The sequence below is a fragment of the Mchenga conophoros genome, linkage group LG7 (genome assembly GCF_057382185.1).
Source record: "Mchenga conophoros isolate Kocher_MC1m ecotype Shallow Benthic linkage group LG7, M_conophoros_male_GT1.1, whole genome shotgun sequence".
Taxonomy (NCBI): Eukaryota; Metazoa; Chordata; class Actinopteri; order Cichliformes; family Cichlidae; genus Mchenga; species Mchenga conophoros.
The window spans coordinates 41468790-41492716 of NC_140532.1; the positions used below are offsets into that span (position 1 = coordinate 41468790).

At 38.6% G+C, this 23927-nt stretch overlaps 1 protein-coding gene across 4 annotated transcripts in view; it reads left to right on the top strand.

Annotated features, from left to right (window-relative positions):
- nsmfa (NMDA receptor synaptonuclear signaling and neuronal migration factor a) overlaps nt 1-18835 on the top strand; it is a 45129-nt gene extending 26294 nt beyond the window's left edge. For 3 of the 4 annotated variants that reach the window (XM_085279311.1, XM_085279312.1, XM_085279313.1), the window contains 9 exons: nt 984-1036; nt 7260-7390; nt 8140-8223; nt 8350-8383; nt 9240-9310; nt 9555-9634; nt 11371-11473; nt 14156-14231; nt 15891-18835. In XM_085279311.1, coding sequence (XP_085135437.1) covers nt 984-1036; nt 7260-7390; nt 8140-8223; nt 8350-8383; nt 9240-9310; nt 9555-9634; nt 11371-11473; nt 14156-14231; nt 15891-15988 — 730 coding nt within the window. In that variant the 3' untranslated portion in view covers nt 15989-18835. Of the gene's footprint in view, nt 1-983; nt 1037-3415; nt 3506-7259; nt 7391-8139; nt 8224-8349; nt 8384-9239; nt 9311-9554; nt 9635-11370; nt 11474-14155; nt 14232-15890 lie in introns of all 4 variants that reach the window. The other variant, XM_085279314.1, reaches the window with a different exon arrangement.
- Nucleotides 18836-23927: the final 5092 nt, after the last annotated feature.

Sequence of the window (23927 nt, forward strand, 5' to 3'; positions counted from 1 at the left end):
AGTCACACATTATGTTTCAGTGTACAAGACAGTTTAAATATCAAATATGTGTATCTCTGGTTATTTAATATGACATTTGATTGACAACTCATTTGGCAAATTCTTTGAAAGCCACACTCTGACTCATACCACAGTTTTTATAATATATAAAGCACGCGTTTATGTCCTTTATCTATAGTTTCATGAAAGTATGTACCTTTTTAAGCATTTTATGGTGAACCTTTTAAAATAGATGCATAACTATCATCCTTCTTTCTTTTCAGTGTTAGGGTTAGCAATGTCCCTGCTGTGTGTACTATGCAAGTGTGTTGCCCATTTAGTTCAGTATTACCTGAAATATCTGAGTTTCTTGTCTTTTCATGTGCTATAATTTTAGTCTGATTTGTGTTTTTATTTATTTGATTTTTTGCTTTAAACTTGTTAACAAACTCCACCACTAATATTGATAAACCGGACTGAGTAAAAACCATTTTTGCACCAATCACACACTGGTTGCAGAGGAGGAGTATTTCCTAAAGACTTTAGACATGGTCAATATATGTCATGGACATTATTCCATAAATTGTTCACTAGGTCTATGCTAACTTGACCAAAAAAAGCTACTTCTGAAGCTTTAATGTCTTGTTCAGATGAGAGCTGAGCAGGGTTTCCCTTCTGGCTGCTGTTGCATTATAATCTTGTGCGTTTCAACAATCTAAAGAAAAAAGCATAAAAAGAGGTATTGTCACCATGTGGTAGCCCACATTACTCCCACAGCACTGTTTTGACCACTCACGCTGACAAGTAAATGAATATATATTTACCTAATTAGCTCTTTTTTCAAACCTCTGTTATAAATAGATGCGTGACACTAATGTGTGTGTTTTTGTGTGTTGCCTGACTTTTTTTCTCCCCACCCACCGCTTCCCCTTTCTCTTCTTTACATTTTGGTCCTTCCTCTGTCCTCTGTTATCCCTCCTCCGCTTTGATTTTGCTACCCACAGGAACTTCCGGAAGCATCTTCGGATGGTGGGCAGCAGAAGGCTTAAAGCACAGAGTGAGTCAGATGTGTGTGGTTGATATGTTTGCTCAAATTGACTGTGATGTTCTTCACCCCGCCATCACAAGTGTTTTGTTTTCCTGTTTATTTTGGCGTGTTCTCGCCTGTGTGTGTGGCACCAAGCACTGCTGCTGCTTTGCTGGGATTTTTTTTTTTTTTTAAAATCAGCATATTGTCTCTCTTTGAAGATTATATATTGATCAGTGTGTGTTTGATAAGTCAGCGATATGACTGTGCATGTGTATTTATGTGTGTGTGTGTCTCTGTGCACAGTACGTGCTTTCTAGTTGCAGCACTTTAAATGTTTGTTTTTTTGGTTGTTTTTGTCGTAAAGCACACACAAAAATAAATTACATACTTTTAAAAAGGCAAAAAATGAGGCAATGGGTTGCGGTGATTGAAAAGTGTGTGTTTTTCTTTTTAAAAATAGTGAGCGGGGCATCACTGAGACGGGTCTGTGAGACAAATGAGATCTTAGACTCCTGTGACTGCAACCTTTCAAGAAACTTGATAGATTGGATTGACTCATCCAGAGTTTTATTGTCTTTTATGATTTTAGAAAATATGGAAGTACAAAGAAAACACGTACAGTGTGCTCTGCTAAAAATGGTGATCTTTTTATTTCTGTCAGCACTCATAAATCCATGTGAACGTTCAAAATTAATACAGCCATCTTTCTTAAATGAAAATCAAAGAATCTTTAAAGTCTCTGTTGAAGCCATTACTAAAACCTAAACATGACACCATCTCCTGATTCTTTCACTGTAGAAATATATGACATCCCCAAATCTTGATGCTGATGTCTGTAAGGGAAAGTGATCTCACATTCCTACAGTACTGTGCAAAAGTCTTGAGCTATCCCTCATTTCTTTATATTTTGCTCAGAAAATAGGAAAAAGGCGCAACGATTTATTGAAATATGTGCAAATATGTTTCCATTTATATATAAGGCAAAAACAGAGTATTTGATGTGACCACCTTTATTCTTCAACACATAGTGAGCTGCTTAGGAAAACTTTCTTGTAATTTCTTTAAGTAGTCTTCAGGAATAGTTCTCCAGCTTTCGTAAAGGACATTCAAAGCTTTTCTTTGGATGTTGGTTTGCTTTTGTTCCATTCTCTATCAAGTTGATCCCACACTGCTTCAATAACGTTGACATCCGGGCTGATACTATTCCACTGTGTGTGTTTTTCTAACTAGTTATGCTTTTACCGCACTGGCAGTGTGTTTTAGATCGCTATCATGCTGAAAAATCAAGCTGTTGCCAGTGAGATGCTTCCCGGATTGTACTCCATGTTGGCTCAAAATCTGATCATCATACTTTTCGGTGTTCATAGCTCCATCAATTTTCCCCAACAACCCCTCACCTCCTTCACACAGATTGACAATGGAAGCAAAAAATAAATAAATGTAGGGTGGCTCAAGTTCTCTCTCTTCATGGACACATGAGCGTTTTGTTAGGGCCAAGCTAACCTGAGTATAGTTAGTTAACCTGCAGTTTGGTTCTGACTTAAAAAATACACAAAGCTGTATTTGTTGTGCTAAGAATATAGAATAGGACACGTTTAAATCATTACATTAAAAAAGTTGAGCCTCTGAATTTCCTTATAAAAGAAAAGATGAAGACGTTGATGTGAGAAGCAACATGAACAAAGTCAGGATTAGGGATGGGTATCGTTTAGGTTTTATCCGATACCGGTGCCAAACCAGTACTTTTGAAACGGTGCCGTTTGTTAGCCTTTTCTGCAGCTATGGGGCATATATGATATCATTCTTGGCTGGAAGCAGTGCTTAAACAATGGAAAAACCACAAACTTTGTCCAAACACCTCTCATGTTTAACTGTTTTCCACTTTTTCTTTGGTCATTTTAGCCTTTTTGGCCAGGGTGAAGGGAGTATCTGCCATCAAACAAGAGGACAGCCGCATGTAGCTATGATGATGTTTGCTAGTTCAGCAGATACCGGTACCCATCCCTAGTCAGGACCCATCGTCCTGAAAATCCACACAAGCCAAAAAATATGATGCCCTGAGGACCACTGTTGATTAACTGTATCAAACACTTTCATGTAGTCTAAAGATATTCTAAGAGCACAGTGATTACTGTTCAAAGCAGAACAGATTTTATCGCAGAGTAGCTCAGTGAAGCTGGTAGGATATAGAAACTGGAGCGAGGAGAGGATGACTGTTTGTCTACTGTACAGTACGTGTTTGTTCGTTTGTACATGTAGGCAGTTTGTGCAGAGGAGAGATGCCATCGTATTTACACTACATTTGTGCACTTCCTCCATCCACCTTTGCGCTTTCATGTGTTGAAGATGGTGAGTGTATAGCAGAAACAGCCAGTTTGCAGGTTTCTCTCTCCCCGCCTGCACTAGCATTCGCTGAACGTAGATCGAAGAGTTTCAGCCGTTCCTGGAGTGATCCCACCCCTGTCAAGAATGACTCTCCTCATGAACCCAGAGAGAGTGAGTTTACGCAGTCTCACACATGTGCACACAACGACAAACAAACAGACACCAACAAAGAGTTGCTGACAGCTGCAGGGAGCAAACGCAAATAGTTAGAGAGAAAATGTTGTTTTTCAAGCTAACCAGATTACAAACACTTAAATAGGGAGGTTTTAACATTCTCTCATCGGGCTTCCAGAGTCAAGTTTTTTAACATATAAGGAAATCTGTGCTAAAATTACTTACCCCACCTTGATAATGGGGGGGGGGGGAACCTTTGCAAACCAAGCTTTCAGCGTAGCTTCAAGTCTGACCCTTTGGGTCACAGAGATTACTTCTGCATATACTACATTTAAGCAACATTTAATATGGACATCCACCTTGTAGTTGGATAAGAAAAATAAGGACAAACCTAATAGGTGACTTTTAATTTGTATGTAGCAAAATTTGCAGTCGTGAATGTTGGGATGTTGACATAAAACTTTGCATTTAAGCAAAGTGAGATGAGCACAAAAACATTCCCTTTTAAAAAGGTTTTAAACCTCGTAGACAAATATTATTAGCACATGCTTGCAAGCAGCGAATGTTTTGCTTGATAAATTTTGTCAGTTTCTATTTCTAGCATTTACAAAACAAAACAAAAAAAGCCTGACCTGGTTCTGTAAGAGTCCATATTTTAAATTAAGTCACGCTGCTTCCCAGCACCATCAGCTGGCAACAACATAAATTAAATATCAACCTGACATCCATATGCAAGAGTGTCTATTACAGATGTTAACCACAAATTAAGTCTGACAGGACAACAGAAATGAAAATTGTGAGAATAAATTTCGGTCAGTGCATTACGTGTGCGGTCAGAAATCATCCATGCGTCCCTTTGAGCAATCACATTTTGACTGTCAGATTGATTACAGCTTGAGTTGGCTTCGTGCCCTGTCATTAATGAATTTCCACACTCAGGTGACTCACAAGAAGTTGAAAGCCACTTAGCATTTCTCATGAAACACTAAAGGTCTGCTATTCAACACTTTGACATAAGAGTATGAGTTGACTGAGGCTAAATCAGACGTATCCTTGTGTTACTTGTATTTTATTAGGAAGTCGCATTGAGATCACAATCTCTCAACCCAAAACATCTAAATAATAATTCTACAAATAAAACATAAAATATAAATCCACAACATTGTCCATAAAGTCAAAATACCCATAACATAAAACATTAAATGGCTTCTCCAAAGAAACGCCCACAAGTCTTCTTCACTGCTTTCCTTATTATGTTTTTGAATGCATCAATAGGTAGTGGCATGTTAAATGGAGGTCTTTCTGTAAAGTATTCCCTGTACAAGGTGCATAGGAACGAAACGCTGTTTTCCCAGATCTGCCAGATCTCATCAAAAAGCAAGCATCTAAAGGAGAGTAGCTGCTATTTAATAGCAGTGAAAGTTCTCTTTCTGTCGAGTGTGACTACACATTTAATCCCTGGATATTAAAATGAATTTTCAACAGTATGTCTCAGTTTCTCTACATGATAAAGAAGTGCTGTATAGGAAAGAGTAAATCAGAATAAATCAAAGTAATCCATCAGCACTACTCTTTGGGCTTAAGTTGTAAAGAAAATAAATGTGTAAATTTGAGGGGTGTAATTATAAAACAGAAGAAAGAAAGGTAAAAAAAAAAAAACAGTTTTTCCTTTACTCAGTTACTTTGATGTAGTATGAATGTTGTAAAAGCTGTAAAAACAAAGAAAATACAATTGTAAGTCCATGCGATGGGCCAAATTGGAGCTTTTGCTGGGCCAATTCTAGGCCCTTTGCCTTATGTTTGACACACCAATATAGAACTAAAACAGCTTTAACAGAAAATAAACTAGCGCTGCTTTCTTTGAGTGGTCAGTGATGGCCAACCCACCAAATCCTTAAGAATGCAGTCAGAGACTTTGCATTTGCAATAAAATGTAGAGAAATAAATAAATAAGACCCTACTAAATGATATTACAGTATTAAAGTCTTTATAAAAATCCCCAAATAATCATTTTTACCACAATCATCTCAAGATTTCCAGTATTCAGAACTGAAAAGCAACCTAATAAGATCCACATAAGGTTATCATTGTTTCATTGTTTGTAGTCAGTTGAAAATGAAAGTCACATTTCATGGACAGTACGTGTCACAGTGCTGTCGCGCTCTCTCTCTCTCCCTTGAAATAAGATGACATTTTGTTGCTGCAGTCTTACAGCTCACTTCCTGATTTTGGCAGTTCAAGGCCAACTAACACAGGAAAATCAAATCTGTGGACACTCGTAGAATCGCACGTTCACACGTACAAACTGACTGTCTCTGCTGTCGACTCTGACCCTGTTCATCTGTCTGTGTATGACCGTGGGTCTTTTTCAACTTTGTGATGCTCTCTCTTTCTGTGAGTACGTCCTCAAAAATGGTGTGTGTCTTAAGTCAAGCCCTGTCAGCTGTCATACGCCTACAACTGTTGTAGGCGTATGTGTCTCAGTGTTTCTGGAAGGCTTTGAATCATTCTAAACTGCATTCATCGTCTTTCTGTCTTCCATAGTCTAATGAAAGATTAACGAGTTGTTTATTGCAGCTTAAAAGTGTGGTTGAGCCCATATTTTTCGCTTTTTTTTTGTTGTGGGGAAGAGTGGTGTTAAATCACAGGCGGTTTCCTGGAGACTTTGATGTCAGTCTTGTTTATCATTTCCTCAGTTTTCACGCTGTTTCATTTCAATAGTCTCATACCATACCAACTGGTCACACATCAAAGAAACACGGCTCAGGAGCGAGCATATTCGTGTCTCTCATTAGTGCAGTTAACGTAAATTTCACATCAAACCATGTCAACAAAACAACAAGCAACATAGACAAAACACACACAAGCCTGACTTGATGTCCAACAAATGTCCACTGGTACAAAAATCTCAGATGTAATAAACCAAGCCAAATATTGGGACCTACAAAGGTTTCAGCCACAACATGGGTGGATCAGTGTGAACGAGCCTAAGTGTTTCTGTATTAATAAATATGGAAGATTTTAACCTTCCGAGAAAAGATGTGAGTGAGCATCATTACAGTTATTAACTATTAACCCCTTGTTACTATAGTATAATCTGAAATCACATAAATAAATCCCTCTGTTTGTGAACAGGCAGGTAATTATTTGGCCAACAAACATTACAGCATTGCATTATTCAATACTGTGTTTCACATTTCAGTGGTAACACAGGTCCAATATAGAATTTAATAGAATGAAAGGTTAATATGCTCATTTTTGGACATTGATCAGAAGAGACATGTAACAGCACTGGCCACCAAACATTTGTACGTGGATATTTAGTCAACGGTTTTAGAACTAATTAAACATATGGATAATTATTGTACTCGATATGTGTCCTGTAACATGTCCCTGCTTTACAATAACCGGTCTCCAGACTAAGTTCGATTTTTCTAGCCCATTTTTTGTAGTTGACACCTGAAATCTTGCTGCTATGCTTCCCATCAGTCATTTTCTTTTTTTTCCCCATTGTTTTTGCTACTCTCTGCTTTTTCCTATTCCACCTGTCATTTTTGTATGCCATTGCCATCATTAACAGCTCCATCCTTTCTCTCTCCCCCGCACTCACCTTGCTTCACTTCCTGGACACATCCATCCTTCATTCCCCGAGTTTCTCTTTCTCTGTCACCTTTCTTGCCTCTCACCCAACTTCCAACAACTTGCTTACACTCTATTATCTCAGACCTTCTTTATCTTACATTTTCTGCAGGTGGAGACCTGCAGACCTCTTGTGGCACTCTGGATGAAGGAGGTCTCGACGACAATATAGACTGGGAGGAGGAAAGGGAGATGGAGAGGCTGGCATGTGAGGGAGATGACTTTATACCTCCCAAAATCATGGTAAGAGATCCATAAGGGAACGTTATATGGGTGCATCATCCTTGGTTATTGTTTTCTGTCCTGTTGGTTTTGTTCACAAGGAACTGAATTAGTTATTTTAACCATGTAACTGCCTACATGCTTATTGGTACTGAAACAACAAGCCGTTTGAAACTTTTCTTTGATAGCTTGATCAGTGTTGACATGATCACATCACAATGTTGCTGTAGATTGAATGGCTGCACATCTTTGATGCAAATCTCCCATATCGCCACCACATCCCAAATGTGCTTATTTGGGTTGATGATTTTTGGCTGTGGAGGCCATTTGAGTGAAATGAAGTCACTGCCCTGTTCAAGAAACCAGCTTGAGATGATTTGAGCTGTAGCCATCATCAACATGAGTACGCCTTGGTCATAAAGTGATGGCTATGGTCAGCAACAATAATCGGATAGGCTGATTGGCCTGCCTTGTGATTGGCTGATTAGAAACAATTGAAGAGGAATACAAAGTAGCCAGTGAGTGTACATTAAAATTATTATAATCATTCTTGTTTTGTTTTTATTCTCTAGTAATTAAGACATATACAAAATCTACATCTTTATTACATCTGTAGAATATTACCTAGGGCATAGTTGTAATAAAATATAAGCGTACGATAAGAAATTCTGCCTTTTCCTCTTTTCTCTTTGTATTAATTCTTGTACTTTTCCATCTTACATCGAAACTAACAAGTTTCCGCTCCTCTGCTGTTTCTGCTTCATGTTTAGCTGATCTCTTCTAAGGTCCCCAAGGCCGAGTACATTCCCACCATAATCCGTAGGGACGACCCCTCCATCATTCCCATCCTCTATGTGAGTGGAATGCACCGAAAAATACAGTAGACAAGAACTACAGAAAGTCACACTAAAATATACACATATATCAACCATGCAAACTGCCTTTGCTAAGATGTTTTGTGTAATTTTCATTTTCTTCAGGACCATGAACATGCAACTTTTGATGATATTTTGGGTGAGTATTTCTGTGGGGTGCGTGTTCTTCTCTGCCATTTTCACCTTCACTATTTCTTCTTTATTATTTTTTAATTCTCACTTTCTTTCTACAATCAAAACTTCACTAATGGAATATAAAACTATGTGTATGAAATACATCTACTGCCAAACATTTTTGAGCCTGAAAGTAAATGTTTAACAAGTGACATGATGAATAATGAAATTTGTATAGATACAAAAGACTTACATAACATCCTGTCAGAATAAACAGAATAAAACATGAGGTCAATTCCTTCCTGTGAAATAGAAAACAGGCATCTTTACTTTATAGTGTTGCCTGTGGAGTTAAAGGTCACACAAATATCTTGTGGATAAACCTTACTTGCTTTCAAATCTCTAGAAATTAACTTAGATTTGGCTAATGTGGCTTATTTATTTAGAAACTGTTTAGTGCTGCAATGGATTTCTCCCCTCTGAACACTGAGGCATTTACAGTCACATTCTCCAGAGTTTCCTAATGTAATAATGATCTCTGCATTGATTAGAGCTCTCATATAGAAGGTACAAGGATGCCCATGGATGTTTTTACAGATACATACAGATTTTCATTTGAAATTCATCGAGCTGTTTTATTTTACGATGACACTTTCTGACGCCTGAAGAACACAGTGTTGAGTTCAATTTAAATTACATCTTCTGTTTGTGTCTCCGCTGTCTATTACTACACCTGTAGTTGAACTCACCCTCCTGGGATTTTCTTTGTGTTCTTCCTCTCTTCCTACATTCTTACACGTCGCTTCGCTTTTCTTTTTTCTCTCCCTCTCTCGGTCCCTGTCATTCACATCAATCCCTCCCTTTCCCCCTCTTGCTCACAGAGGAAATAGACAAGAAGCTCACAGCTTACAGGAGAGGAAGCAAGTTCTGGAGGATGCTCATCTTTTGTCAAGTGAGGAACAAGAATTTTATTCCTATTAAAATTGAATATTTTACTTATTAACTGTCCTACCCTAAAGCACGCATTTATGTATTGTACATAGTGTATTTTTCCACAACGATATCCCTTTTTGAATGAAATTATTTCTGAAAATGAATTTCATGGATAGTAAAGGGACGATGAATAATATGCATGTATTTGGTTTAGCTTGGCTTCGGTTTGAGGATCTATAACATACTGTATACTTTTTTTGCAGGGAGGCCCTGGTCATCTGTATTTACTGAAGAATAAAGTGGCAACGTTTGCTAAGGTGGAAAAAGAGGAGGACATGAGCCAGTAAGCTAGTTCTGGACATTAGGGTCCATCTCTCCTTAATGAATATTAGTTTATGCCACAGTAATGTAGAATAGTGCAACAATTCCTATTTATTTACCACATCTTATAAAGCATGGCCATAAGCCAGTGCATGCTTTTTTCTTTTAACCTTTATTTAATGGTTAAATACATTTTATCTCCATAAATTGTTGAACAAAGGAACAGTTTCTTTAGTTTTGCCTCTGTACACGACAACAATTAAGTGCAGACTATCAGTTTTAATTCAGGAGTTTTTACCCAAAAAACGTATTAAATTTTTTAGGAATTTGTTCTCCGTTTTCAGAGGATCAAAATTAACGGGACAAACCAACATAAGTTCTAATATAAGGATTGTTTTCAGTACTTTGACGGGAAGTCATTGATTGTCTCTCAGACAGTGTACAGGACATCACCAAATACTGTTTCCTCACTTCGATTTGTTCTGTTACTTGTTGCATGTTTGTGGGTCTCTTTGCCTTCAGGTTTGTATCTTATAACTGAAAACCTGCTATTGAGTAGAGATCAGGTGACTGATTTGGCCATTGAAGAATATCTGATAGCTTTGGGAAACTTTTGCGTTGCCTTTGCAGTATATTTTGGGTCATTATCCATTTGCAATGTGAAGCACCATCTGATCAGTTTTGCAGCATTTGGCTGAATCTGAGCAGAGAGTATAGGCCTGTATACTTCAGAATTTATCCCGCTGCTTCTGTCAGCAGTCACATCATCAATAAACACTATTGGCCCGGCTCCACTGGCAGCCATATATGCCATATAATTGCCTCCTCCATGTTTGACAGATAATGTGGTATGCTCTGGATCATAAGTTATTCCTTGCTTCTACATACTTTTCACTTCCCATCATTCTGCTAGAAGTTAATCTTGTTTTTAATCCGTCCAAAGAATTTTTTCACCACTGTGCGAGCTCTTTCCAGAGGTTTCTGGCCAAAACCAGCTCTTGAATGTAACCAGTAGTTGTAAACCCTCTGTATTTCCATTCATGAAGGCAGTGACAAGTGCTGGCTATGAAACTGGTTGTCAATTAATTTTCCAATTAATGTTGAGCCTCTGAAAATGGAGGCACTGTGTATAAAAATGACTGTAATTTCTAAATAGTTAATGCAATACATTTGTAAAAACCCTTAAATTAAAGCTGTAAAGTTTGTACTTCAATTACATTGACTGTTTGATTTAAAATTGTACTCCACTGAATACAGTGGCAAAACTATAATGACTGTTCCAACAAATGATGGGCCTAACTGCACTTACATAAATACAGAAAACATGACAAACAGCTAACCATTGCCATTGCTCTTAAGCAATGCAAATGAAAAAAGCACATAGAGCTCATGATAAGTTAATAACTTTCATTGTGTGTTTAAGGTTCATATAACAAGTATATGTAAATGCTCTTTTAATACTCTTTCTTTGAATGCTCTCCCACTTGACCAAATCAGCGATGTTCCTCTGGGACCATGCAGCACTATCTCTACAATTTTTTGCATTTATGTGCACCATCTATTGTTATTCTTCTTGTACAGGGGAACATTTTGACTTGATCACATTTGTTTGTTATACAAATCATGTCTTGAATCTGGCTTGTCTGAATGTTGCATTTGATTTTAAATGCTTGCCCATTTTACTTTGCATTTTTCAGCCTGTCTGTGTTCTTTATTAAAGCATTATCCCATGTAACTGTACTCTTTGAATTTGTTCAGATTCTGGAGGAGACTCAGTCGCTTCATGAGTAAAGTCAATCCAGAACCAAACCTGATCCACATAATGGGATGCTATGTCCTGGGTAACCCCAATGGCGAGAAGGTATTTAGATCACTACTACACAAACTCACAGCAAAATGAGTGCAGTAATTGTAGAAACAAATCAATATTATCCATGCTTTCCTCACTTCTAATTAGCAGGTTTACTCGTATAGGCTAGAATACTGTAGAAACGCCCAAATATTCATCTAATACTCAGTCACAGTTTTAATCATTTGTATTGGAATCCATCACAACAGCTCTTACAAATGTATCATTTAAATTTATGTGAATGTAAATGTAAATTACATTTATTTGAATATGTAAAATTTTACTATTGAGCGATAGCAATCTCCACTGACAATGCTGATTTTTAGAAGAACAGAGGATTGGAGACGCTATTGGAGGAAGTCCATCAGCTCTCCAGCAACATTAACTTTTATTGAACTTTGGTCAGGTGGTTTTCTTTATGATTTACAGACAGTAGATAGTAGATAAGAATGTTGAATAAATTAATATTTCACATTGTTACTTATTGAGTGAATAGTCTTGCTAGTAGCAGGTAGTTAGTACCGGTAGTCTTACTAGTCAGCTTAAAGTTTTACTGAAATAACGTGAAATTCTTGCTCCTTAAAGCACATGGGTTGTTAGCTTAGTAACTAATGTCTAATGTGATCAAACAGTTAGTTGTACAAAAAGCACCTTAAAAAACATAACATTACTTAGTCACTAATATGTGAGGTCTAGTCCTTTTGTGTATTTAAATACATGCCAAGAGTATTGAAGGAGTCTGTGAAGATAAAGTGAAAGTTCTAAGAACTAGTTCAGCCCAATCACCACTTGTCGACATCAAGGATGTTGCAGAATTCCTTCAGGTATAAGATAAAAACTATGCAACAACGACACTCATCGCATGATTGCAACATCAGTAAAAATCGGCAAACAGCAAATATCGGATGATATATCAGTCAGCTCTGTTATATATAGCTATCAAGCTATTAATGGTATCAATATACGAATGATGTGATAATGCACAACGCTTCTGTTAATGTGAATTTTGGTGAAAAGAAATGCGTAAGATGCAGTGCTCATCAGTAAATCCCAGGCACATCGTGTTAAAGTAGAACCGATCATAGTTATATATATAAATGAGTTCTATATATAAATAGCACTGATTTCATAACTTGGGATGGTTTGTTTCTTACCATTACAGTCACTCCTGCCCAATCTTCTCTCTTCTCCCTCTCTCTGTACTCATTTTCTGTTTGCCGCCCACTGCTTTCATATCTGCTCCTTGTGTCTGTTTATATGCCTCTTTGTCTGATCAGTGTGCAGCCCCGCTGGCTTTCTTGTTTTCTCCTCATCTCCTCTTCCACCTGTGCAGCAATTATCTCATTCTGAGTAATGTTAATGGATAGAGCTGAATAACACAAATGCTGAATGATACCGCACCCCTCTAGCTGATGTGAACAACTAAGACACAAAGCCAGCCATATACACACATATCTCCTCCTCCCTAATAAATAATCACATAAATAATTATTTACACACACACACAAATAGACACACACACATACACAAATACAAACATGATGGCATGCACAGATGCAGACACAGATATAAACTCTAACCAGCGGTGTTAGTCTGACCTAACTGTCTGTTCCAGTCATGTCTGCCAAAATGCTTAGTGGATCTCTCCAGTGTTGGACAGTCTGCACAGCGGTAAAATATACACCCTGACAAACAAACAGACAAATATGAACATTGCTTTCACCAGTGTGTGAATTCAAAACAACACAAAGTCCTTTTTTCCAGGGGTTTGGTATAGTTTTGAGATCTGCATTTGCTTCCTGTCTCAGTGTTTCTCTGTTTAAACACTGCCAACATCAGTTGAACACTTTTATTCATTATGCTCTATGATGCTATGAGAGCCTCCAACCTAGCAGCATGGATTTGCTGACACAAAAACATTGATGAGGCTGGGCAGTGATGATGGTTGATGGGAAGGTGGTCAGGTTTTTCCACACAAAACTGTTCATATGTTTGGCAAATCAGAATTAACATCTCATTTACTGTTTTCTGTTCTGTAGCCACTGAACAGCACATCATCCATGCTGCCTGTTTATCCAAAGTTTTAATGGAATTATCTTGGCTCCCGTTTCAGTCCCTTTGTAAACAGCTACATATTTTCCTAGATGCTTCACTCCAGACTGCACAACGCAAACACTTAGAAAAAAACAGAAGTATTTGTAACACATAAATACACCGCATGGCTTCAGTTAGCCACAACACAGGATTTGCACGACAAAATCACATGATAAAGTGATAACACATCATAAAGTGGAAAAGAAATGCTTTTCTTGCTCTTTAAGTTTCTTGCCTGAATTTGGTCATGAAGGAGCTCCCGTGTTAGAAAAAGAGAGATTCTCTTTTTCTGAAACAGACAGCAGCACATTGGTGCTATAAGGTAATTAAGGTGGCGACTAGTGATTGTTTTCTTGTTCAGTAATCCATCAGTTGTGATCAAAAATTCAAAAATCTCGTGTAAATTTAAAGCTGGGAATTGATGTTTGTCTTTCTGAGTGTGCATTTGTGTCTTTGGCCATATGAAGCTGAATTTATTGCAATCCTCCTGTTGTTTTTCTGTGTTTGTGAGCTTGTCAGGCGATGCAGACGACCCCTCTGCAAGTGTAGTCAAGTGAAATGCGATTAATTGGTGTTTGCTCTCTTATCTCAACTCAACAGCTGTTCCAGAAGCTGAAGAATCTGATGAGGCCTTATTCTGTTGAGTTCGAGTCACCGCTGGAGCTGTCTGCACAGGGTAGGTCCACACAAACATCCCAACGCACTCAAACGTGTGCTGTAGAGGGACTTGCGCACACACAGAAGTGTGCGATACGTCTGGTAAATATGAAATGATACGGACACGTGCCATCTGTCCTGCTTTAACAACTGCACAAGGAATTTACTCAAACAGCTGTTCCCTCATTTTAAAAATCTGATTTATTTTCACAGTCATCTCCTTTTTGTTTAATTTCTTCTTTAATAATCACTTGCGTTTTATTTATAATCTTCCTCTTCTGTTAGGGTGGCTTCTTGATGTTTTGGTGTTAAAGTGATGTTTAATGCAACTCATTTTTTTAGATTTCCTACTCCAAACTTTGCACAGCACCCAGTCCAGTGCTGTTACTGAGCACTTGGAGACCTGCACATCTCCTTTCTAGCCTCGTGTGGGAGTACGGATGTACAGTATTCAGTATCACAATCAGTATTAAAAACAAGCCTGTTCTCATCTCCAGGAACATTTAGAGCGTTTTACTTACATCCAGTTCCAGATTTCCTTTACATTTGTTCTAAAAAGGCATCAGCATCGGCATATACAAATGTAGAGTACCCTAAAGCAAAGACAAAGAAATGGTTCTACAGCAGAAATCAAAGTTGTGTCCTTGATTGCATTTTGATTATTAGCAAACTCTTAAACTCCAAGTTTTAATGTCTAAGAGCAGCAAATTCTTTTCAGATTGTTGTTTACCACAATTACTGATAGCAAGAAAATCAGCAACAAACAAAGGCTGAGATATAGATTCTCTTTATCTAAACAAATCAAAAACAATGAAAGCATCTGTCATTACACTTCTCCTGCCTCCTTAAAGCCCACTGCTCTGAAAATCCACACCTCTCATTTATCAAACAGGATTTGCTTTTCTGGCTAAGGTTCATTTTTATAGTACCGGTAGTATAATGCTGTGTAGAAGTCGTGAGCTTTCCCTCATTTCCTCCTATTTTACTTCCAAGGAGCCAGACTTTCTTGTCATTTTTAAAGTGGCCCTGAGCAATAATTCTCGAGAGACATCTCTGGCTCTTCAGTTATTCCTACTATTTGCAAAAACCTTATTAGAAGTGGCTTAATGGAAGTGAGACTGCCAAGAAGCCATACTTAAAGAAGGAGGAACAATACAAAAGATTGAAGTATGCAAAATTACACAAGCACTGGATCGAAAAGTCAGTGGAGTGATGAATCCAAATGTGAAATTTTTGTTTCAGATTGTCATTAACAGTAAAGAGGAGGTTAGACGAGGTACAACAGTGAGCGTCTACAGCTATCTATAAAAACACGGTGGAGGCACCGTCATGGTTTGAACTGACTTTTCAGCCACTGCTGTTGGGGATTTTGTCATAATTGATAGAATTATGAATGGAAAAAGGTAGCATTTGTAGAAAGGGTATGAACGGCAGCAGCTTCCTTTCTCAGCATGACCGTGGCCCCGCACACACTGCAGATACTGTCAAAGCATACCTGGCTAGAGAAACACGCAATCCACCTATTTCCTATTTTCATAGGAAACCCAAACCTTATTCTATCCAGATGGACCCCATAAAGATACCTGGCACCCAGTTTTCTAACCCCAAAACAGATATCTTTCTTATAGTATGTTAAACTTCATGTCTTTGTTTTAATGATCCTATCCTATCTACTCAGGCAAAGAGATGATCGAGGCGTACTTTGACTTCCGCCTCTACCGCCTTTGGAAGACGAGGCAACACTCCAAGCTGTTGGACTATGAGGATTTTTTGTGACAAAGACATCTGGATCAATGGTGCAGCGGAGCCCTCCAGTGCCACGAGGAACCTGTTAAAACTGATCCAGCATTTGAACATTGCTCAGCTGTAGTGCTCGGCCCGCCGACTCGACACAAACAGTCATACCCGCGTTCACCCTTGAGAGGCTGGGAGAAGAGGGAAGGCAATAGTAGACCAAGGGGCTGAAGATGAATTAAATTATGCTGTGCCTCCGCTCTTCCTCGTTTTCAAAAAGAAAGGTCACCGACTAACAGGGAAAAAAAGGCCAAATCAACATAAAAGGGGGGGGGGGAGCGAGAGAGAGCTGGATTTGTTTGCATCATGGCAAACAAATCTGTCTGCCTCTTGAGTTTGAAAGCAAAATCCATATGTCAAATGTGTACAAAAGAAATACCATTAGAGTCACACTCCTCTGTTGCAAGGACTTCATTTTTGAAGCTGATGATGCGCGTCAGAAAACTTCCTGAAATTCATTCTGTCATACTGTGGTTCTGTGTTTTGACTGGACCTCCCAAATAATCTCAGACCCCAGAGTAAAATACTAAATAAACCATACGTTGATGTGTGTATATATCACATTAATATATTAGCATAGCTTCAGTCATGCAAATTACTCTATTACAAGAGAAATAATGCATCATTTATTTTTGATGTGCATTGTTGTGCAATTTCATATGGAAATACTTTGGAATAACTCAGGTTTTAGCCATGAAGTAATTAACCTGTTTGTCTATCAAGATATTGTAATCTTCATCGCCATTGCTTGGAATGAATGTATTATCTCTCCAGAGATGCGTCTTTGGTTTAAGGAACTATTCTCATTGGGGGGAAAGTACAATGTTCGAACATCGTGTGGGTGTGTGGGTGTTTTCCTTGTAAAACAAAAAAAAACAACAAAACAAAACAAAAAAACATGCAGATGTGTGTATTTTCTCTTACTGTTCATCCGGTAAAGGAAAAAATATCATTCCCTCAATTATCTTTCTGTCACATACATCCAAACACAAAGACAGTCTAGTATCCTTCATGATGTCAAGAGGGATGTAAGAGCCATGCAAGTGCTCCTACCGCTGTAGTGTAGGAGTTTTCCTATTGATCCTTCCTGCTCATTTGCAGAAGGTCCGGGCCACTTAGCGGGCCCTTGTCAACAGTGCTGGCTGCACTCGCTATCTGCCAAACACACTTGGCTTCTCTTAATGGCAGCCAACCAGGCTTCCGCTGCCTCTCGCTTCGCTGGGCTGTGATCCAGTCCGAGGACCGGAGCTTTCCCGAATTTGCCAGGAGTTTAAATTGTTAACATCTATTTGCTTCTCCTTCCAGGTGCCAGTGAGTTTCTAAGGCTGGCCCAAGTGACCTGAGCAGTCTCAAACAGATTAAGGAGGGTCAAAGCACTCACACAAAAATACAGTACACACACACACACACACAAATGCTAGGGCTGGGACAGTAGTTTAAGAAACCATTAAATCAGGACTAAGTTAAAAAGCCATTTCACAGATACAGTACCACATCTGAAGGTCAGCTCGCTCGTAATGAGGAGGAGTGCTCCTGTGAAAATATTTTATAATGTCTTCTGTGGCTCAGGGGGAACATTTTTAGAAAGAAGCTTATATGAGAGAGCTTGCATTACAAACTGGTGCTGCTGTGTTTGAGGGCTGTGGGAGTTTGTATAGAGAGGAAAGCTGCATTAGGGGAAGTGTAGGATTCAGGGTGTTTGGGCATGAATGAAGATCAAACACATGTTTGAAGTAATCAGTTCAGAAGTCGTGGTCATTCCAAAGGTTGACAGACTTTAAAAATGTATTAAAAACAGCTGATTTAATCTCAGTCTGTTAAGTGCCCAAGTCCCTAAAATCTACGTTTCCCATAGCAGCTTTACATAATAAAAAGCAGCAACTCTTGCAAAGCACAAAAATCTCAATTCCCAATTTTTATTTTTATTTTTTGCCATTTAAAGCAGGTAGATTTTGCAAAAGGCTCAGAATATTGAGGTTTTGTGCTTCCTGAGTGCTGCATCAGAGGAAGCGATTGTTGCGAATGTGTTCACGATCTCGAAGGTGCTACACGATGTGCCGTCAAGTCACAGGTCGCCGTTCAGCTCCAGTACGGCGAGAATTCAAAGTGATCGAAACAGTGGAACTTCAAGACTGGTTGCTGAGTGTAGGTGCAGAAAAACTGCAGTCAGCACGGTGAAACCCTTCGGCTTAGAGTGGTCAAGTGGTCCTAGCCCTGCGTAACACAGACACATGCAAATAAACACACGCCAGGCAAAGCTTTTCTACATCAGTGTGTGGTAAATACTTTTCCATTTGTCATTTATTTGCGTTAATATTTGAGCATTGTGAGCAGAACTATTTTTTTTTTTGTGTGTGTGTTAAACTCAACCAATCTCACTGGAGTGCTTTTTACAGGCTTAACATTGGTTTTTATTTGCATTTGCCCTCTCTGACTTCGAAATGCTGGCCTACAGTTTGTCTGGCACAGACAAGTGCTCTCTCAGCCTGAGTCACGCAGTACATGTTTTCACTACAGATATAAAATTCCACACTTATGCAACCTGTCATTTTCCTGAGCCATTTTTAATTCCAGCAAAAGCATTACGCTGCCAAATTCTTGGAGAAGTTGTCCTAAACAGCTCTAGGGTTTAATGGAATATTATTTGATGGGTGAATTCAAAAACACCAAAGCAAAAAAGAAAAATATCACTATAATTTAAAATATTCTGAATTCACTGAACTCTGACTCAGGAGTTTGAGAGCACTTTCCTCTGCTTTCAAACAAATAAATAAATGAACAAAAACTAACATTTCACCAGAAATCTAATTAAAGATGCAAATGTGTCTACTTGTGATGCACTGTTTGCCTTTTTTGATAGATACTTCGGCAGAAAGATATTCGATAGTTATTTAAAGGCTCCTAAACCTAAAACAAACAATACAGCCATGTTTCTTGTGATGGTGTCTCACAAACACAATCCAGCATTTCATTCCCATTTATAATCCTTAAACTTCACAGTGTCAACGTTACTGGACTATCACATTTGCAGAAGACATTGTGATGAGTGAGAGCAGGGGGCGAATGGAAGAGAGCCTGGAGAGGTGGCGGTATGTTCTGGAAAGAAGAGGAATGAAAGTGTGAATGAGACATGGACAGCCGGACAGAAGGAGCAGAAGTAGTGCTCGTGGACAAGTTTATATAACTGGGGTCAATCATCTAAAGCAATGGACAGTGCACGAGAGGTGAAAATTAGAGTGCAGGCATGGCGGAGGAGATGGAGATGAGTGTTGGGGGTGATTTATGACAGAGGGACAGTAAGAGTGAAAAGGAAGGTTTAAAAGATGACAGACTTGCAATGATGTATGTTTTGGAAATCATGGCTCTGAAAACAAAAGGAGGCTGGAGTTATCAGAGTTGAAGATGATCAGATTTTCAGGTTGGAAATGAGTGTGAATGAATGGTCAGGTTAGTTTTAGCGAGACAAAGGTTGAGAGGCAAGGCTCAGATTGTTTGACCATGTGCAGAGGAGGGATAGTGGATATACTGGCAACAGATGTTAAAGATAAAAAGATCACAGAGGAGGTTCATGGATGGAGTGAAGGAAGACATGCAGAGCTGTTATTGTGACAGGGCGAGGATGCTAGGGATAGGCTGAGATGGAGACAGATGAGGGGATGCTGCGACGAACCCTGAGGGAAGTAGCTGAAAGAAGAAGATTAGAAGTTAACTTCATAGGAGATAAAGTAGGATTATGTGGGAAAAAGTCTCAGTGAAATGCCTCGAGACCAAGATTAATATACAACACTCAGCCCAAATGGAGTCACTTTTCTTTCTATGCTGTAGACTGATTAATGGAAAATCCAAGTATAATAGAGGAAAAAATGACATACGGCCTGCATGACATGCAGATGGGTTGTTACATGGGAGTGCCAGGAAATCTCCATTTGGAAATTCCTTGGCAAAAACAGAGCACTGACAGGTGATTAGATGAACCATCAGTCTATCACTGTATCATCGACTAACTTCCACCAATTAAATCAATGAACCAGAGTACTTAGAGGGAAGCAGGAGGAGTTTCCTGGCCTGAAAAAGCAAGCCACTGTCGAAGTACAAAATATATAAGGAACTAAAGGCTAACTGTAAAAGCAGTAGCTCTTGTCTTTGCACTTCAGACTACAAAAGAAGAATCCAACAGCAAAATCAAGGCATCAAAAGTGAAAACTAATTGGTGGCAAATGGGGAAGAGAAAACAAAAGTCAAAGTCTGAGTAGCTTTGAAAGTTAAAACTCAGTCAATCAAGTTTGCTGTCCAAAAGGTATGCCATAAAAAAGCCCTGCTGTTCTAACCGTAGCTCCCAAACAAGCCTTGCTATCACTTCAGCGTCAGTGCCTGATTAGTATGTGCTTTGAAGTGGAAAAAGAAATTTTGTTACATACCGCAAAAGCTGAATTATTTTGCCTACACATTATCACAACACGCACAAAATTGCAGATAAGGTATTCCTCACTCTCAAAAAGAAGTTTTAAGGTAGTTTATCTCCCTGTTCCTGAAACACCTCGGGTCCCTAATCTTGCCTTTAACACAATCTGCCTTCTGTACACTGCTTTTCCACTTCTATCTCTCTTTTTCTTCGCACTCTTTGAGCTTGAGTGGAGCATTTGCATTGAGTTTGATATGCAAAACAGGGTTTGCAAACATCACAGACAACTAATACTCAACAACAACCTATGTAGCACCAGTCTAAAAGTCCACTTCTTTCCCAGGCCAGCACTGCCTTTCACATATTTCCCTTTTACCTTTAAGTTTCATGCAAAAATTACGGTCAGTTTATTCAAAAAAGCATAACGCAGATGTCTCATGATCATATACATTTGTATTGCCCCAAAGATAATGTAGCACAGTATTTTTGTGTTGTTGTAATCTTCAGACATGCACCTTTTAATATTGCAGCACAATTCTATAATTTATAGCACATTTTTCTTTGGACCACTTAGATATGGGTCGTGGAACCCTAGGGAACCCCTGACATCACTTTGAGAAACAGTGTTTTATGGCACGATTCAAACAGTCCTTTAATCTTTCCAAGAGTTGCTCTGGCTGCAAGTTCAATTCAGTTGGTGTGCCAGAGATGCAGAGATTGCAACCAGCCTCAATTTAGGAAACTAAAGAAAGTGAACAAAGAGGTTGGGAACAAACATCTCTCATGGAGAAGTAGGTCTCTTATGAATGCCTTTATTGTATTGAGTGTTTTGTTCGTTGGTGTTTTTCTTTTACCTCCAGCATGTTAACAATTAATAGAGTGCTACTCAGAGTAAAGCGAAGGCCCAGATTCTGTCTCATTCAGCACTTCTCATTTGCTGATATAGGCGTTTTAGGCTTCCTTATGTGCCCCGTGGGGAGTGCAACACACCAACCAGTTCAAGACCTGCAAAAGCCTCTAAGCTGCATTTACACAGTTTGTCATACAGCAAGCATTATACTGTGCTGCAGCGAATTTGTGATCCATTTCAAAACTGCCCTTTGGATACTTATGCATTTATGTTTTGAAGTTCACGACTGCTTGTAGAACGGTCGAAGTTTCACATTTCTTTCTTCTTTTGATATCAACAGTAAAATGTTTTCTAATCATAGTATAAGCAGAAACAATTGATTCTTCTGTTGTTCTAGTTTAATATTTTGTATTTTTAATGTTAAATTGAGACTTTTAGCTAACATTGATCCGAGTGTAAACATCAACAAAATCAGAGATGAGCGTTTAAATAGAAACCTCCCTCGTGAATGAATTTTCACCACCACCTCAGTCGTGACAAACAACTTTCCAAAATAAAGTTTGTCTTTTCACGTGGGCAACTGCAATACAATTAAATTCACACAAGAGGTCAGTGTGACACTTTATTTCCCTAAATGTTTTAAAGCCTCCACTGGAGTTTAGATTCTGAAGGTGAGTTTACACGATAGTGAAACAAGGGTCAGTAACAACAACTAAGTCGATGTCAGGTTTATGATCTGTAATGGAAACATAACTAAAAAAGTTTCACAAAAACTGCAGGTTTGGGCATATATGAATTCTGAAATCAGAGTTATTCATTAATCATATGAATGATGCATCTCTAACTCTGTAAAAGATATCAAATCACTGGACATTTTCTAAATGGACGCTGGTCTCCAAGCATGGTTAAGTCCAGCAGCTAATTTTACCACTGTGAACAACTACAGAGGATTGTAAATCAGACTGAACAAAAGCATTCACTGTTGAGGAATTGTATCCATTTCTATACAAAGACTCCCAATTTTTAGAGGCTAACAAACATCGTTTTAAATATAAGTATAGTTGGTTACTTGGTTATAGTTGGTTAACGTATACTTGGTTGCTGATTGTTTGTGGGCTCGATCAGGTGACTGATTTGTCTGTTGAAAAATGTTCCATTTCCTTTGCCTTTAGACACTCTTTTGCAGTTTGCTTTGGGTCATTATCCATTCCACTGTCAGATCAGTTTTGCAGCAAGTGACTGAATCTGAGCAGAGAGTATAGCTCTGTACACTTCACAGTTCATCCTGTTACTTCTATCAACATTCACATCATCAATAAACACTAGTGGAAAACAATCCCTTCACGTGCACTGACTCTAATCGGACCTCACATAAAGAGTTACCATAGACAGAAAGGGAAGTTCAATACTTGGAATCAACTGCAGGTCTTTTATCCTCTTAATTTGTCATGAAATATCAAGGCAGCTGGCTTCGCCAGGCCATTAATCTCATCTTTAATTTAATGCCTCAAATTAACGTTCACATCTTGATTTTTTGATCTGAAATATGCTTTGGTGGCGGTGTACAGAGAAAATCACTTATCAAAGTGACTTCTTCGTCTGTCATCTAGCATTACGGTCAATGAAAATGTTTTGTAAACGGTCTTGGACACTTCTAAACCGTAAATCCTGCATAGAATTCCTGAAGAAGTGCCATTTGATCATTTAGCATTTCTTGTTGACATGTTCTTTACGAGGTCAGATTTGTGTTGTTTTATCTTTAGTCTTTTTTTGACAAATAAAGCAGGACAAATTACTTTCAGGATTCACATGCAGATTTCCTATTACAGTTTTTTCTGATTGCTTAAGCACATTTTTTGTAACTATTGGCTAATTTTGCAAAATTCTTCACACAAATAAGAAAACCTGTCACCCAATCATCAAAACATTGTAGTTCTCTTGCAAAAGCAAACACAGCTAGACTAACTCTTCACACCTTCGTAAAAATGGTGTTTCCGTATCAAACAGTACACACAAGCCATCATCTACTAAGCACACAATGCGCCAACTGCACACTGATGGTATGAATACAAAACACATCTGGCCTTTGCTTTCTCTGTGCACAAGGTAGGCTATGTCAGTTTGAGCTCATACTTCTGTCATAGATCCATAAGCATAGAGGGATCCAAACTTCAAGTACTGGTGTTTATTCAAACACATCAAAACAAACACAAGTGTTTATTTCCAAGTATAAGATTATTTGCAATCGCCATAATGACTATATGGGTTACTTGGTCTGCAGTGAACATGCTTCCTCTGCCCCCAGCATCTGGTCATCTAGCAATTCTGTAAAGTAACAATTTCAGTATTTTTACATCAATGGTATTGGTGTGTTTCTCATTGGCATATGGCAGTGCTACAAATCTTTGTGCGAAGTGACTGTACTAACCGATTCTCATTTCAAGATGTCCTTATGGTACTTGCTACAGTGTAGCGGCTCAAGTTAGGCTGGACCCGTTGGCCAGCTACCCTCAGGGTCATTCCACGGTTGATTACATGGTCCACTATTGTAGCTCTGATGTCATCAGCAATTCTATTTCTTACTCTTCCTACCCTTCCTCTCCCCCCTCCTCATCTTCCTCTCCCCCCTCCTCGTCTTCCTCTTGCTCCTCCTTGTCCTTGTCGTCCTC